Source organism: Montipora foliosa, unplaced genomic scaffold (assembly GCF_036669935.1).
Source record: "Montipora foliosa isolate CH-2021 unplaced genomic scaffold, ASM3666993v2 scaffold_438, whole genome shotgun sequence".
Classification (NCBI taxonomy): Eukaryota; Metazoa; Cnidaria; class Anthozoa; order Scleractinia; family Acroporidae; genus Montipora; species Montipora foliosa.
The window spans coordinates 542,501-560,000 of record NW_027179743.1 but is presented as its reverse complement, the minus strand read 5'-3'; the positions used below and the strand labels follow the sequence as shown (position 1 = coordinate 560,000).

General features: G+C 38.9%; 1 protein-coding gene across 1 annotated transcript in view; it reads right to left on the bottom strand.

Moving 5' to 3' along the window:
- LOC137989067 (vascular endothelial growth factor receptor 1-like) overlaps positions 1-17,500 on the bottom strand; it is a 34,396-nt gene that overhangs the window by 8,176 nt on the left and 8,720 nt on the right. Inside the window, exons 3-9 of the mRNA XM_068834955.1 lie at positions 16,198-16,470; positions 14,562-14,834; positions 6,808-6,828; positions 6,295-6,384; positions 2,703-2,888; positions 1,634-1,750; positions 317-501 (exon numbers count right to left, since the gene is read on the bottom strand). Of these exons, the coding sequence (XP_068691056.1) occupies positions 317-501; positions 1,634-1,750; positions 2,703-2,888; positions 6,295-6,384; positions 6,808-6,828; positions 14,562-14,834; positions 16,198-16,470 (1,145 nt within the window). The remainder of the gene's footprint in view (positions 1-316; positions 502-1,633; positions 1,751-2,702; positions 2,889-6,294; positions 6,385-6,807; positions 6,829-14,561; positions 14,835-16,197; positions 16,471-17,500) is intronic.

Genomic DNA, 17,500 nt, shown 5'->3' with positions numbered 1-17,500 from the left:
CGACCACGGCGGGGGCAGATCACACTATATAATATCAAGGCATGGGTCGGTGCATGGTTCTCCAGCGTTATCCCAATGTAGAAAACCCAGAGTTTAAAGCGCGCGCTAGTACGTGTCACCTACAGCAATCCATTGCTTTTCGATATAAGAATATTATAGCAAAATGATCACACATTTTTGTCTACATAATGTAAAACACTACAAGGAGTAAGTATATCGCATGATGCATTTCGTAGATACAATCTTAATCTGTGAAAGATTGCAATAAGCAACAATAGTACCATATCGTATGCCATGCTTGTTTTGTGTCACATACCCCTCTGGATGCCAGGAACACCATTCCAGTAGCAATCTGGTTTGAAAATGACATTAGGTCATAGGTCTTCAGTGGCGCTACTGCTAGTTTTCCGCAATAATGTTTGTCGAAAATTCCACGGCTTTTTCTCAGGTACCCCAGAAGATCCCCACAGGGTAAGTACTCCATGATCAAAATTGGCTGTACTGTAAAGGTTACACAGAGATTGGACAACTTCTATAATGCTGCATTCAAACTATTAGTGTCTCAGACAGGTAGATATGGGCTCTATCATTATTACGTTTAGACGCTTTTAAGAAGTAAACAAATAAAGCAGTATTTGCGTGGCTCTGTGTTGGAAGATCACACTTTAGCCAACCACCTTTGTCAGCATCGCATATTAGCGGCTCACCTTCGATGAGCAGAGGGGATGAGAATGAAGAAAAGGGTGACTATCTACACATTCTCCAAGTTAAAGGTCATGTTACCCAAGAATGAATGTAAAAGTGAGAAAAAAAAAGACATGAATTAAATAATAACTAAAAAAAACATTAATCAACGTTACTCATAATTTCCACATATTTGTGAAGAACTTTCTATGATGAAAAAAAAAAATACTAAGGGCTGGATTTTTAATATGACGAAAGTATAGTGAGTAAGAGATGATTAAAAATTTGTAACATATTTTTAAAGATAAAATATACAATTGTCATGCAAAATGTACAATTTCTTTAAATTGTTTATCTCTCCCTGGTAGTCTTTGCAGCCTGAGCCAGTTTCTTGCACAAAAGAATAAATTAATAATAATAATTGCAAATAAAAATAAATAAATAAACCAATGCCTCAAAAACTTTCTTGTATGAAGAAGCTCCACGTGGACTCTCTTTAGAAGTGTGAAATCAGGCACGTGACCGTTTTATATAGCCAACCATTCCCATTTTTACTAAAACTATCAGCTTCAAGGGTTTGCATTTCAGATTAAAAAAACAAAGTTCATATCTTTTGTCATTATTCCATGGCATTGCTTTGATGATTCACCTATTTTGAAAATTGTTCTGTTTTTCTGTTTCTTGACCTTATGTTATGCAATTGTTGGAAATGAACTTGACGTTAAGAGGGTTGAATTTGTTCTTGGGAAATGTGGTGAAAACGGCCATTATCTCGTTACTCGTGTAACACGGCAAAAATGGGCTAGAATTACCCAAACAATTTGCTCAAATAGACAAATTTAGCCCTGAATATCATCGATTGATAAGGTTTTCACTAGCGGTCTTTTATTATTGCTGCACATTTCTCACAGCTGTTTCTACAGTTTAGCAGTTGCAATAAGATCCTTACTTTGGGTGGTGACACAGCCAATGAATTGAACAATATTCGGCTGAGGGCTGTCTCCAATAAGTTTGCCCAACCCGATTTCTCTCATCAGAGCAACTTTTCCTTCATCTCCAGATGTGGCTACAATAAATGACACCAGGGTACAATAAGATTGGACACATGACTTGTTGAGGTGTTTCATGTATTTCTACCTCCTCAACTGAACTATTAATAACACGGTTGTTTTAATTTCCCAGACTTGTCTTTGTCTCATTTTCTTTACGTCATGAAGCATTGTGATAAAAGTAAGTCCATCTTTTTAATGCCGGTAGTTCATTCGCATAGGAGGCTGATATCAATGGAAGCCGATGGTGCGCTTCTTACTCCATTTTACAGATAATTAGAGCTACAGCTACACAAGTTAAAGGAAGGTGTTAAAACATGCAGACTTTTAAGTCGCTGAGAATCGAAGTTGTGACGTTTGGCTGTCAAAGAAGCGCACCAGTCAATTAAGCTACCCCTGCTCCTGATTCAGTGTTTGGGGCTCCAACGCTTAGGGAGAATCGAATATACTTGATCGATTCAAATCTCTACTATGTCAACCAGTCAGGGATATTTAAACATCTTATACGGTATTTAATTTTAAACTGCAATTTAGCAATGGAAAATAGGCTCTATAAATGGTTAAAAGCATTATTTATTTATGAATTTTATGAGGAACTTTATCCCTTAATGTGCAGCGAGGGTAAAAATCTGGTGTATTTAAGGCAAGACGTCGCCATGGAAGCTTGAAATAAAAGTTAAAGAACAAAATATCTTTTTACACTTGCAATGAATTTTGGTATTTTGGTAATCTCCGCATTTGTTTCAAGGTTAAGATAAAGGTGGGTAGATTATGAAACAGTTGATTGTCATAAAAAATAGTAATGGAGATTTGTTTTTCTTTCTGTTACGACACATTTTTATCGTGCATGTTGAACGAGGCTTTGTAAGATTCTACGTGACAGGCAGTTCATTAAAGCACTTGTGATACCTCTTTAACTGAAAGGTATCCGATGGAAACTATAAATTAACAAAACCGAATCGTACTTACGAGAAAAGCACTTTGCTGCAACAAAACGTATGCCTGGTTTTCCATTTTCACGACTCAAGGTTGCTCGCCAAACCGTTCCAAATGCTCCTGAACCAATGACTTCCTCAAGTGCAATCTGGCGACGTGATATTTCCCATGAGTCCACTTCAACATTCAACACCTCCATTTCATGTTCTTCCGCGGCACCTTGTGATCTTTAATCCAGATATGTTGAGTGTTAGTTCTCTCATTTTCCAATAGAGGGTTGGTTGCCGCTCGCCAAAACTGTTTTTCATTTTGTCACAGCAAGTTTCCAAAAGCGTAATTGGTTTGGTTATTTGATGCAGGAAGTCAAGAGAATTCAAAATGACGTTCTGAATTGGAGAAGCAACGATGTTGGTGTATGATGCCCCAAACCCGGAGTGGCAAACAACTAAGAAAGCCATACTTAATATCCAACAGCTGCCATTTTACAATGCCAGATACGTTCTTATGCTTAATAATCGTGCACTTCTTTTGATCTTGAAATAAGCTTTTTTTTGAAATTTAGGTATCCCGGCCAAAGCCCCAACACCCTCTCTCTCCTTCATTTTGTCTTGTGGCAAGAGAGGATGAGGGGACAGAACATCTCCACCATATATTGGCCTCTTCCAATGATAATTTTTTTCCAATCTCAATTTAACCCGTGGTCAAGATGCGCTGCTATTTGGAGGGAGACACCTGATTGGGTGTCATTGGCTGTGCGACCATGGCGCGAAGATAAAAATAGATGAGGCATGGAGATGTGTTCTCTATAGTCATCCTCCCTTGCTTGTGGTTAGTTATTGCAACGCTATTTACAGAAGGGGGCGTCGTACGTAGAGTATACAGTAGAGAGCTTATGCACAAGACGTTTGCCAAGTAGCCGTAGAGAGACGTCCGCGACTTGACTTGCTTGCATTGAGCATTTCACGTTAGTGATTTCGCTAGCTGTGAAGCAGCTTTGATTCTTTCTTAAGACAGAATCAAGATTTCTTTAGAAAGAAATGTCATATGCTTTTAAAAAGTTACAATCCAGGATTGATATGAAAGGATAAACTCTTGTTGTAAGAGAACACGGCTTGAAACCTTCAATTTAACTACACGCATTATGAATTGGATGTGAGGTGTTTCCCGGTATCCGGAATAGATCCTGAATGTAACTAAAATTTTGCCTTCACTACCAAATGAATGAGACGCATACAACAGAGTAGATACAGGGGCATATAGGTCAGCAAAGACCTCATACGCCTGTTTACTGTAGGAACAGTGACAAATTAAATACTGCTCACCATACCTCACAATTCAGACATGTGTCTTCAGAGAAAAAACAATTCGCAGTTATGTAAACTTGTGCGACACCGCTGTATACCAAAACCGAAAAACACTTTATGGAAAAAAGGGAACGTATAGCCCCACCAACTGCGGTGTCACTAAATACGTGGGCTGAGTTACGGTAACGAATCATGAAAACTTACAATACACACTTAAATCAAACTTCAACTTGGGAACTGAATTGTTGCTGTCCTACAATGGTTTTCAAATCTTAACGGCCTACTATATATATCTGACACTCATACCCATAATCCTTGTCGACAAAAAAAAAGTACTTCTGTCTATTACGCTTCGCCTTTATTTTCAAAAAATTATACTATCTTCAGATTTGAAAAACATGATTTATCAGGGAATAAAATGAATATATATTTGAAGTGATCCTCGCACTTCGCTGGACAATTCAATTTTCTCATTTGTCTTTTACCAGCACTTCAAATATACATTCAATTCATTTCATTCATTAAGTCCTTCACCAGAACAAATGAGCCCAACAAATTGACCTGCTCCCAACTGTGTGGCTTCATAGCTCAGTTGGTAGAGCATTGCACCGGCATCGCAGAGGTCATGGGTTCGAATCCCGTTTGATTTTTCAGGGTGTCTATAAAGCAGCATTTGCTGAAATTGTCCTGCTAAGTGCAAGGTTCACTTCTCTTATTCATGATTATCCAGTGTTCGCTGATCAGCCCGAGCCATTGCCACATTTCTGCAAAGAAAAGAAAATGACCCTTATTGAACAAAGAAGGGTTACAGAAAAAAGAAACTAAACTTCACGGTCGTTTAATTTGACAAATTCTAACATGGTCTTTTTGAAATCGTTGCCTTAGCATTGCCACATGTTGCCAGTGAATTAAAATTTAAGACCACAGAGAAAAAACACAAGCACATACAAAGAGGTACTTCTCAAGGAAAGCATATATATTTTTAAAGGACTAGTACTTACTCTTTTCTTTTTCTTTTGAAGGCTTTGAGTAACGGCGTTCGCAGCGCTCTTTTCATCATGTGGAGAACTGATTAAGGCAAATTTCTTTGGTAAATGACAGGAAATATAAAGTTGATGGTCCAGTATATACAAAGGAATACAAGAAAAATCAATGAATAAATTAATTATTCCACATCAAATTAACTTACCTTTCCACGGACAGGAAATACCCAGCGTTGATGTTTGTGACTTGATGTTTGGGACGTGTGACACCATATTTTTTTTTTTTTTGGAAAATCACTTCCGGCCAACGTCCGTGTAGAGAAAAAACGTCTCGTGCTTAAGCTTTCTAATTAGCTAATGTGTAGTGTAGTGCGTTGTAGTGCAGTGCAGTATATTGTAAAGTAGGGTTGTATTGTGGAATATGGGGTTGAAAAATAAGTTGTCAAAAAAAAAAAGATAGAAGATAAATCAATATATTATCTCACAGATAAATTGCTTACAAGATAGAAAACGGAAAAAGAAAATTGAATATAGTATAAAATCGTCCCTATGCAAAAACACAAGCAATAGAAGAAGCGGTAGATGACCTTGGTTGGACTCGTAGAGGATCTATCTAACCGTCCGTCTGCACCAGTAATTGACTAGTTTTTTTTTCTTGTTTTTAAGATTGATTAAGTCATTTATATCTCTTTGGAAAAATCTTTTACGACCAAATTTCGAAGTCATTGGAGATTCTATTATTACCGTTAACGTTCACTTTAGACAAATGAGATGTATATGAGATCAGAATGACTGCGCAAAGGCGTTTATTTCTTTCAGAATTTCATTATTGTGTATTACAAGTGGATTGACCAAAAATAATAATTGACTTACCTTGCTGTGGCTGCTCAGTACAGGGGCGAAAAGATCATGTGAAGAAAAAAAAAGGAAATATACTCGGTGCTGACTAGACCTCGTTATTTGAGGACGGACATTATTAGTAGTAAACATGATTTTATGCTGAAGAGAAGGGCTGGTAATTTTCATGACAACGAAAGAAATTGCGAATTCTTTAGTTCAGCCTACTACTACTACCACCACCACCACCACTACTACTACCACTACTACTACTACTACTACTACTACCACTACCACTACCACTACCACTACCACTACCACTACCACTACCACTACCACTACCACTACCACTACCACTACCACTACCACTACTACTACTACTACTACCACCTCTAAAAAGATAGACAATAACCCTTCAAATGTACTACACTGCTCCACGAGACCACAAATACCTACATAGAAACATGTAAGACTCTTTAACTTAAGATTAGAGATGTGTACCTGTCATCCGTCGTTTGCAAAGGTACCAAACGATTAAAGCTGATAACACCACAGCAGACAAAGGGCCGACGATGTAATACCACTCTATAGCTGTAATAAACAGAACCATGAATGGATGCAAGTTTTTTTTTACATGATATCTGTCATTCGAGGCTGAATATGGAGTGAGAGAATTGGTACTCTTCTTCATTTACTGGAGCTTAAAGGAACCCAGTCCAACCAGGAAAGGACAGGACTAGATCTTGCTGCACTAGTTTGTGGCAGAACAGCCAGCTCATAAATCATAAGTTAGTCCAATACGCCGGATCATTCGCCTAAAAACACTTAGGTCATCCAGCCATAATCACTTCCTGGATTCGTGAACACATAAAAAACCTGCTAAGAACTGCGTGAGTAGACACCCGTGAAGTCCCATCAAGTTTTTGCTCACATATTGATTATTAACAGACTACACGGTGGAACAAAGATCTTTCAAAGGAACAAAGAAGCTCACAACACTTTAAAAAAACCTACCTGGTCTTTGTTCTTGGAGCCCTATCAAAAACAGAATTCAGAAAACTCAACTTTTTTTTCAGTGTCTTGTTTTGGGTGAGTTCTCCAACGAAACAGCTATTCTTTAATCTTTAATCAAAATAATTGCCACTAGCGCATAAATGCTAATCCGGCAATGGAGCGGCCAGCAGTCGCTCAATTTACATGTACGGCGTTACAAGTACAGTTACATGGTAAAATAACAATTAAGATTACATAGTATGAAATTACAATCACATGGTATGACAATAAACGAGGTATTAAGTTAAATTAACATGTTAGAGTAGTGGGCACTATCCGGATAAATTCTGGGTACGATGCCGATCTAAAAACATCAGCTGGTAACGCGTTCCATGCAGGAATTGATCTTACATAGAAGGAATGTTTGTAAGCGTCGACAGAAGAGGATGGGAGCCTGATCTTAAAGTCCTGACTCTTCCTTGTACGGCCATACGCAGGCACGGATGTGAGCTCATAGGGAACGGAAATGTTAACTTGGCCTCTATTAATTTTATAAAACATGCCGAGATCGTACATCCTGCGCCTTGACTGCAATGAAGGCCAGTTCAAATCAGTAAGCATAGATGAAACGCTACTATGGCGGCTGTAATCGTTGTTAACAAAACGTGCTGCACGGCGCTGAACGGCTTCAATACAATCAATCCCTTTTTTTGTATGCGGAGACCAAGCAACCGTGGCGTATTCAACAATAGGACGTACTAAAGATAGGTATGAGCGTTCCTTAACAGAGCGATCACACGATGATAGGTTCCTTTGAAGGATCCCTAAGACTCTCATAGCCTTCTTTTTAGCTTCGTCACACTGCAATTGCCAACACAACGTACATGTTATGTACACGCCGAGATATTTTTGGTGACGAGCACCGTCGAGCTGCACGTTACAAAGGGAATAACTAAACTGGGAAGGAGATTTGTTCAAAGTGACGGACATAACAAAACATTTACTGGGAGCAAATTTCATCTGCCAGATGGAGGACCACTTCTCTAGTTGATCGAGGTCTCGCTGGAGAGCTAAATGATCGCTTACAGAATTTGTCGGACGGTAAAGAACACAGTCGTCAGCGAAGAGCTTGATACCAGATGTGATGCTTTTAGGTAGGTCATTAAGAAACATTAAAAAGAGAATGGGGCCCAATACGGTACCCTGGGGCACCCCGGAGACTACAGGAGACCACGAAGAAGCAGAGCCATTAATCACAACTCCTTGGCTACGCCCAGTTAAAAAGCTTCGAAGCCAGATGTTAGCCTTGTTGCGAATACCGTAGTAGGCAGCCTTAAGTAAAAGCCGTTCAAAAGCTTTTGCAAAGTCTAGAAATACAACATCGACTTGACCATGGACGTTTAGGACTGATGCCCACTCGTGGATGACGGTGATGAGTTGTGTCTCACATGACAGGCCCCGCTGAAAACCATGTTGGTGCGGAGAGATGTGATTTGCATTAAGGTGCCGTGATATTTGGCAGGATACTATATGTTCCATGACTTTAGATGTGACAGATGTAAGGGACACCGGTCTGTAGTTTTTGGGATCAGCTTTGGAGCCCTTTTTAAAGATGGTGCAAGTATTGGCTAGCTTCCAAGCATGTGGTAGAGTACCTGCGTCGTAAGATTGTTGAAAAAGTGAGGAGAATACGACGGCGAGCTCTGAGGCGGCGTCGCGGAGGATTCTAGCTGGAATCAAATCTGGTCCACTAGCTTTATCGATCTTAATTTTCAGGAGTTGATTCTTAACGCCCTCTGCGGAGAATGTTATATCAGGCATACATTCATAAGGTGAGGGGGGCATTTGAGGTAAATTTCTGAGATCTTCTTCTACGAACGCACTGTTATATTGCTCACGTAGAGCCTCAGCTTTAGCGCTGTCCGAGGAACATACGCAGTTGTTAGATACTAAGGCCGGGATTCCCTGGGATTCAGTGCGAAGCAGCTTAAGGTACGACCAAGCACGTTTGATTCCGCTAGAGCCAACATTCTTGGGCCCAGTCTCCAGAGACTCTGGGGTTAACACACCCATAACTTCACTGACGTACTTGTCATGCGCGACAGGCAGGTGTTTAGTAGTGATATTGCGAAGTTGCTTGTATTTGGTAAAGTGAACGGCTTTGCCGCTATGCCGAGCCTTCTTATACGCTCTGTCGCGTTTATTCATTAGGCGTTTCACAGAGGTGCTGACCCAAGGGAGGTGACGCTTTCCCTTAGAAGTTTATGTGGTATAAAGTTGTCGGTGGCTTCTAAAACCTTTTGGGAGATGTAGGACCAATTTTCGTCGACAGTTTTGCTCTCTGGCTGGGTAGATAGATAATCAGGAGCAAGGGTAGATAAACTTGACTTTAGACCCACGAAGTCGCCCTTGTGAAACTGATATATTTTCCGAGGGGGTTTCGGCGTAAACTTCGGAGAAATGTCAACCTCAAATAATATGGCGTCGTGATCAGAAATGCCGCAAGTAACGTGACAGGCCTTAATGATACCAGGATTGGAAGAGAAGACAAGGTATAATGTTCGACCAGAGGCGGGGCGCGTCGGCGCAGACACATGCTGAATTAGGCCATATTTGTCTGAAAAATCCAAGAGAGCTTGGTCGCAAGCTTGAGCAATACGAGGTGTGAGGTTTCGAGTTGACCAATCTATGCCCCCACAATTGAAGTCACCAGCAAGGACGACCAGAGGGTTAGAGCTATAAATCCTACTCAGGACATCGTCCAATAAATCCAACGCGTTAGTATCAGGAGATGGTGGGCGATAGTAACTGGAGAAGAGAAGAGTCTTGGTTTTTGCGAATTTTATAGAGACAGTGATGATCTCGCAATCGCGTATATCGAGGCAGACTTCTTCGGTTGCGATGATATCATTGCAAACAGCAACAAAAACTCCCCCACCATGCAAAGTTCTGTCCTTCCTAAAAATATCATACGTACTTGGGAAAACCGAGTAAGTGGGTATTGTGGAATCCAGTTTTGATTCGCACCCCAGGACGATGTCAGGCTTATGTAGATCGATGAGTGCCTGAAATTCAGCTTTTTTAGTCGGGCCCTTTATGCCATTACAATTTAGTGAGATGACCTTCAGCTTCTTCCTCTTCTGCTTGGGAGAACGAGCAATCGGACTGGAGGTGTGCAGCGGTGGTCCCATAGGAGAAGAATAATTTGGGTCGGGCGCTGATTTCGTACTAGAGTTGTCAGATTCGAGGCTCTGATAACTGTTATTACTCGCAAAGCTATCCAAATTGTTGAGAAGAAAAGTTGTAGAGAAGTTTGGAAAGGCACAGAAGTTGCATATCCAGACAAGATTAGAATCGCGACCAAAATTGTCATAAGATTGAGCGGACCTTGCAGTACAGTTGATATGAAACCAACGAAGACATTCCTCGCATTCAATGGCTTTCTGGTTGGATCGCACAGCCTTATTACAGAGACCGCAAGGATGTTTAGGTGGACCAGGATTAACCTGGATGTCCCCGCATTGTAACAGAAGAAATTTGAGCATCAAAATGATGGATGACTTTGAGTGATCCAAAATGGCGTTTGAGCGAGTCGATCTTGAAGTGCGATGAAACGCTTCCAGACCAATTTCAAGAGGCCGTTTGCTAACATTTGTCTCAAACAGCGAACGTGTGGTTTGATCGCTATCAAATCCAGAACAATATAACAGCCAAGAACGTAGAAGAACGGCAGAGAGAAGAAAAGTTACCGGAGCCAAGTAAAACCTGACCGCCATATTCCGCGACCGCTGACCGCTATTGCGCTAATGAACTCTACAACCATAATTGGCAAACTCTAATCCCAACTCTTTGTTTTTACATATTTATAACTGTTTCCAGCCCAAGCAAAAATTCCGTCAGTATAAAGTGAACTCATGGCAATGCTTGAACTAAAACATCTGGACGATCGCGAATGAGGAGAACAAATTGTCAAAACTCCCAGTTATTTTGTGAAATCGTTAAATCGGCTAAACTATTAGGTGTTTCAAAAGGGGATGACCTAAAGTGGCATGAGCATGTTGAAAAAATTTCTGCGGAAGCCTCACAGAGAATTTATTTGCTTAGGCATTTCTCTGATTCAATTTTACTGCGTATCTATTCGTTTTGTCTGGAAATATGCCTCTCAAGCTTTCCATTTTATTTTACCAGTCTATTTGTTTGACCAAATCGAGAGGGTTCAGAAGCGAGTTTTATGCATCCAGAAGTGTCATATAGGAAAGCGCTGGAAGATACAAAAATTTTCAAGTGACCGAGAACTCCTGGCTATTTTGCTAAATTTTTCGCAAACCCCGTACACTTCTCTAGATTTCGAAGAAATTTGGAATTAAAATAGTTCCGATTACAAATGCGTCGTCTATAAAAAGAAAAAAAAAATAGTTAAAAACAAAATTAGTGAAGTAATAATAATAATAATAATAATAATAATAATGAAAATTTAAAAAGAAATCTGAGTTTTGGAAAAACTGAACAAGGTCTTACCAATGTAATATTAATTACAATCCCAGCAACTAGCTTTGTAGATACTTTTGTACATACAAGATCGAGATGATCTGTCCTTATACGGGAAAAAGGACGTGATGTTGAGCGTTCTATTAAAAAGCACTGTAAGATCGATGGAACGGTAAAATTTACTAATACAAAATCTAAGCACCCTAGCTATGACATAACTTTGTAAACATAAGTAGGGTTGGACTATGTAAATTATCTTTTTAGGTACCGTTGTTGGGCGTTCAGCATTTTGCTGTTGTCTTCCTGAAACATCATTAATATTATAGCTTGCAATACCTACTGGATAACCATTCTGTATGTGTGCTCAAATGGCATTCTTATTGCACTGGCTCGTTATATCACACCACAGGACTGTATTATAAACTCAACGTTAGATGGTTGTGACTCGACTCTCGAAACTCAACTCGCTCATCACGTGTTCTTATGACGTCATTCAAGAGTGGAAGGCACAGTTTGATTGCAATAAAAAAAGAGGCGAAAAAATACCATAAAAACGAAAACAACTGTGCGGATAAGGTTGATTTTGTATTTCCTAGGTGTGAATACCATTTGGTATAAAGCCCCGTAAAGGTTTTCTTACGATAAACAGATGCTGATAAATTGTGTTGATTACGTTTAAGAAGAATATCCAGGAAATGGATTTGACTACGTTCCTCAAGTTCTTTCCTCAAATTCAATTGTGAATTTGATGTTATTATGGCAATTATCTAAAAACTGTAAAAATTGGTTGGCTATTGGCAAGATTAGATGGATCTTTTATGTCCAAAGTTATCAATAAATCTAGTTGCTGGGATTGTGATGAATTGAACGTCTATCAGCGAATTATGAAAAATCCATCTGTTGAAACTCTATACTAACAGCTGTTAAAGATACTTTATTTCTATTATTTTGAGCTGCAAAGAAAATTAATGAGCGAATTTTGCATAATGAATGAGTTTCCAGTAATCGGATCTCTGCTTTATACGCAAAGGGTTCTGGGATCGCCAGGGGGCAAAAACTGCAAGGAGCTGTAAGAAAATGTATAGCGAAACTTATTTCGACTTCCAAAAAAACGATTATCGGCAGAGATCAACGGTTCTTGCGACCCTGTTTTATGAGAAATCGATTGGGGCAATGTTGACGCGTGGAAAATGTAAGCTTATGTTTGAATAACCGTGAAATATGAAATGACATTTACTGATTAACGTCCTTGCTTGCATAAGGTTTATTTTGAAATGTTGACATCACGTTATGGTCTCGAAATATAACAAAATTTGATATAAATCTGAAGTAAGTAACTCAATAAAGCCATTAAATTGTATTTTCGTGTGTATAGGGTGTTTTCTGATTAGTTACGTCTTGCGTAAACGAATTATGGCTTCTAGAAAATTTACGACCTTAAAACAGGGAAGTCGTTGTCAGAGACTGCAGACTGTAGATGGAAATTGTCTTTACAAAGCTATTGCTCCCTGGAGGGATAAAAGGACTGATGAGAAACATGAGGAAATCCATAGGTTAAGTTATAGTTTGATTGAGAATAATCCAACGGTTTTTGGGCCGCTTTTATTTTCTTCAAACTCTGTGGGTACATGAATCCCTGAATCACTTCAATGTATTACGATGCTTACACTCCAGCAAACCATATTTCAATCTCCTAATCTGCCTCGAGGTAGGCTATATGTTTCAATTGATTTCGATATGCCTCAACTGTTAAAAAAAAGATATGCTTCTGTCAAACTACCATCTACAAGTAGTAATGTCACAGCTGACTGGATCCAAGCAATTTTGTCAAGCTTCAACTTCAAACAATTCGTGAAAAGCGTCATCTCCATATACTAGTTCTCTGTAGATCTGATCTTTGGAGCAGGTCTTTGAGGTTTACTCTCACAATCGGACTCTCCTATATACGAAGTTGGTCGGTAGGACATTCAGAGGTTCTGTAACCACGTACAAAATGATTTGAACATACCTTTGTACGCATTGACACCTTGACTTCGTCAGGATTAATAACTCTAGCCAGCAGCTCACGACAAATGATCTATGTTATTCGTGGGCGAGTAAAATCTTAATATTTCAACGTGAGGAAGAATCTTCTGCTTTTCTGGGTACCTTCGATCTTTGTCACAACCCAACACAGCACAATGATTGCCACTAGGCATATTTGCAATATTATTTGAATTGCTGCGTTTAGAAAAGCCAGCCCGCTATACATACGTAAATGCCACTTAAAAGGCTTTTTTGAGTTATTTCCTCCAGATTTATACCCTATTTTTAAATATTTCAAGACCATTTCACAATAAACCTTACAACATTACGCTAGCAAGGAAGTTAATCAGCAAATTTTATCTCATATTTCAAGGTAATTCAAACAAAAACTTACAGTTACTTGACACGTATCAACATTGCCCAGATCGATTTCTGAATAAAATGTAGAAGCAAAAGCGTTGATCTCTCTCCAAATTAGTTTGTTGGACGTGGAAAGAATTTTCCGCTATACATTTTCTTACAGCGACTTGCAATGTTGGCGCCCTGGCGATCACAGTACCCTTTGCGTATAAAGCAGGGATCCGATCACTGGCAACTCATTCATTGACGAAAAACCATCAGTTAGGCCTTGTTCTATTCTACAGTCGGGGACAAAATTGTTTGCACATTGGCCCTTTCAACCCCCTCTTCCGTCATTAGCTATCATTCTTAACTCTTTGTCCTTGCTAGGCTACCCAATTCTCCCCTCCCCCAAACAATGTTGTTTCGTAATAGACCAATTTCGATATATTAAAGTTCAGTCCTAAACAAAAGGCATCAGCTCGAGGCTGTGGGGAATAAATGTAAGGATTTGTATGAGTTTAATCCCCAGAGCCTCGAGATGATGTCTTTTGTTTAGGACTGAATTTTAATATATCGAAATTGGTCTATTCGTGTGATCTTTGACTACAAACAGACAATATTGAATGGGGGAGGGGGTCTTTTCAGACACAATGTGTCAACTTATTTTGACGCCGATTGTAGATGCGATACCACGGAAAGAGCTTGCAGAGAACATTGACTGTCAAAAATATAAACTTTCGTGGTAGCACTTATCAGTGATCAAGTTTGAGCTTCCAACTGATCAAATTTGGCAGAAATGTAAGTATATGTGATCAAAAATGTGTTTAGTCACCTTAATTAATTAATTAATTAAAGCAAATTGTTATATTCCCCAACCACTATTAGACAACTACACAATTCTGCATCGGTGACAATTTTACCTCTTATTTCGACATTAACAGAAGAGGACGCAGAGCCTGCCTTGTTCAGTGCTTGGCATGAGTATTCACCACTGTCAGAAACTTCAACTTTTTCAATAACGAGTATGCTGCTGTCACCGTTTTCAGTGATGTTGGCCCTTGGAATCTTCAAAACGTTATTCTTTTTCCACTTGATTTGCGATGTAACTTCATTGGTTTTGCAAGTCAATGTCAGTTTAAACCCTTCCAGCATTGTGGGATATGGGTTTGGAGATATCTCAGCAGTGGGAAGTTCTGAGATTAAAATGGCGCAATTCGGTGAGATAAAAATCCTCACAAAATCCAGCCCATTGCTCAAATAAAATGAAATCAGTGTTAATAAAAGGAAAATTTCGACTACAATATAAAGATAATTACGGTTACCAATGTAACATAGTTTCATGCTGCTCCACTCAGCTTAAAATGAATGCACTTTTAAAAATTACGATTGAAGACCACGTTTCGATACTTCTGCCTAGTGTCTTCTCTAGGGGTGATCTAAAGATTTTATACTACTCCTTTCATACGATCACTAATGAGCGTCACCTCTTATCAATAAGTTGTAAATAGGTGTAGGGTAAAACTTGAAAAAACCGCCATGATCACGTTTTAAAGGAGCGTGGGCGGAATTAATGTGTCAAGATTCCAATGAAAGGCGTTGATAGTACCGCCAGATGGCGGTGATAACGTTTGAATGATATATCTCACCCAATTTTATGGTTGGTCTGACAGGCATGTTACGACAAAGCTTCACTATTTTTATGCAAAGGAATATTGCTCTTTCATGCTCCTTTAAACGCACGCCAAACTGACGTTTGGTTTGTCCGATATTATACTCACGTTGGCAGTCATTACAAGGCGTTACTACTATACACAGCGTACCTGACACATGTTTACACCTCATTAATAAGAAATAGCGCTAACTCGTGTCATGTAAAGTTCCATCTCCTGGGGAGGTAGGAGGTCATGTGATACTTTCTCCATCCTTATACTTCCTAATAGTCACGTTTTTCTTTTTCTGATTGGTCCATGTGCAAATATCATCTAAATACATTTCTCTCTGTCGTCCTCTTGCTTTTGTTCTTTCAACTTTTCCTTCCATTATTACAACTCATCGTGTCTCATGACATGTCCAAAATATTCTATTTTCCTTTCCTAAATCGTGTACAACAATCTCCGATTTTTACCAGCCATTTGCAACACTCTCACATTGGCAAGCTTCTTTTTCCAGCTAATGTTGATCATTCTTCTCCAACGCCACATTTCAAAAGCCTGCAATCTTTTCACCAAGTTTGCGTTTAATGTGTGCTAACTAGGGCGCGTATAAAAGGATTGACCTAACAGCTTTAGATCACCCCTGGAGAAGGCACTGGGTAGGATTGCAAAAAGTCTTGTCGTAAATCCTAATTTCTATAAGCTGCATTCCTTTTAAGCCGGAGTAGCGGGAAATCCACCTGGCTGCCTTTTGAACTGTAATCTATTTTATCAACAGAGTATGATTCATACTCTCTTGATTTTATTTGGAAGTAAATCTATTCAATTGAAACCTTTTTGTTTTCAAAATCACGTGACACGTGATCTAAATTGTAAACAAAACTAGTAGCACAAAAAAGCAAACCTAATACATGAAGAGTAGAATTGGAACTTTCTTCACCAGCCTCGTTTTTGGCTATACACTGGTACCATCCCTCCATATTCTTTGCAGTCTTTGGTAACAGAAGAAGTGACGGGTTTGAAGTATTTCTATTGACAGCACCCGTAGGAAGCTCTCCATTTTCAAATTTCCAGGATAGTTTTGGATGTGGTACACCACTCGCCTTGCAGCTAATGTTGGTTGTTTGTCCTTCAACGACAGTCTGGTTTTGTGGGGACACGTAAACTACAGGAGCCACTGATTAAAATGAGAATATATTGGGAAATTACCAAAATCTTCTAAATGATCTGCTTAGTTCGCTACATATGCTCCCAAAGCTTCCGTGTGAACGACATGATCTCGTTGTTCAACTGCTAAAAAAACGGATATCAAATGCTGTCCGAGCTTTTAAAACGTTAGTTTAGACAATAAATGTTAAAACAACAACAACAACGGCAACGCAAAGCTTATTTTGTTTATTTGATTGTATTTATTTACAAACTTCATCAGGAGGCCTGGAACACACCAGAACAAGCTCTAGTGCGAGGTCCAGAAAAAAAGAAGTATAAAATAATGATAATCATAATAATAATAATAATAATAATAATAATAATAATAATAATAATAATAATAATAATAATAATAATAATAATAATACCGAGACTTCGTAGCAGCACGAAGTAAGATATCGCTTTGATGATCCATACGATGTTTTTAAAATTCATCTTTAATCGAGACATGTTTCGGATGAAACATCCTCCATCGTCAGTGTACAATGAGAAAAAAAACTAAAGTTGAGTAATAAATAGTGTAACAAAGTGAGATATAACAGGAATAATTAAGGATTAAGGCGAGAACAGAACAACCACGAAACAAAACAGAAAAAACCAGACTATTTAAGCTAAGAAAAGAAACTAATTAGTATGAAAGGGATAAATTAAGATGTTTGACTTGGGAATTTAAAGATGGGTGCTCCCAAAGGATATGCATGGCTTCTTTAATTTTCAATTGGAAACGTGTCGAAGCAGAGTCGAGGATTTTAAAATAGTCATCTGAACACGGGGAGCGACAATTTTCAAAACCTCTTAAGTGCTTAAAGAGATGGGAAGCATTATCGAGAATGTTATCCAGAATGTTGTTAGAAAATTTCTCAACAATTACTTTACCTCCGATTCCTCTCAGAATGTTGCTCGGAAGGACAATTGTTTGTATTTTAAATTACCGTACATCGGTCCCTTTTCCATCATAACACAACGCAGAATTAAGATATTAGTCAACACATTTTGCA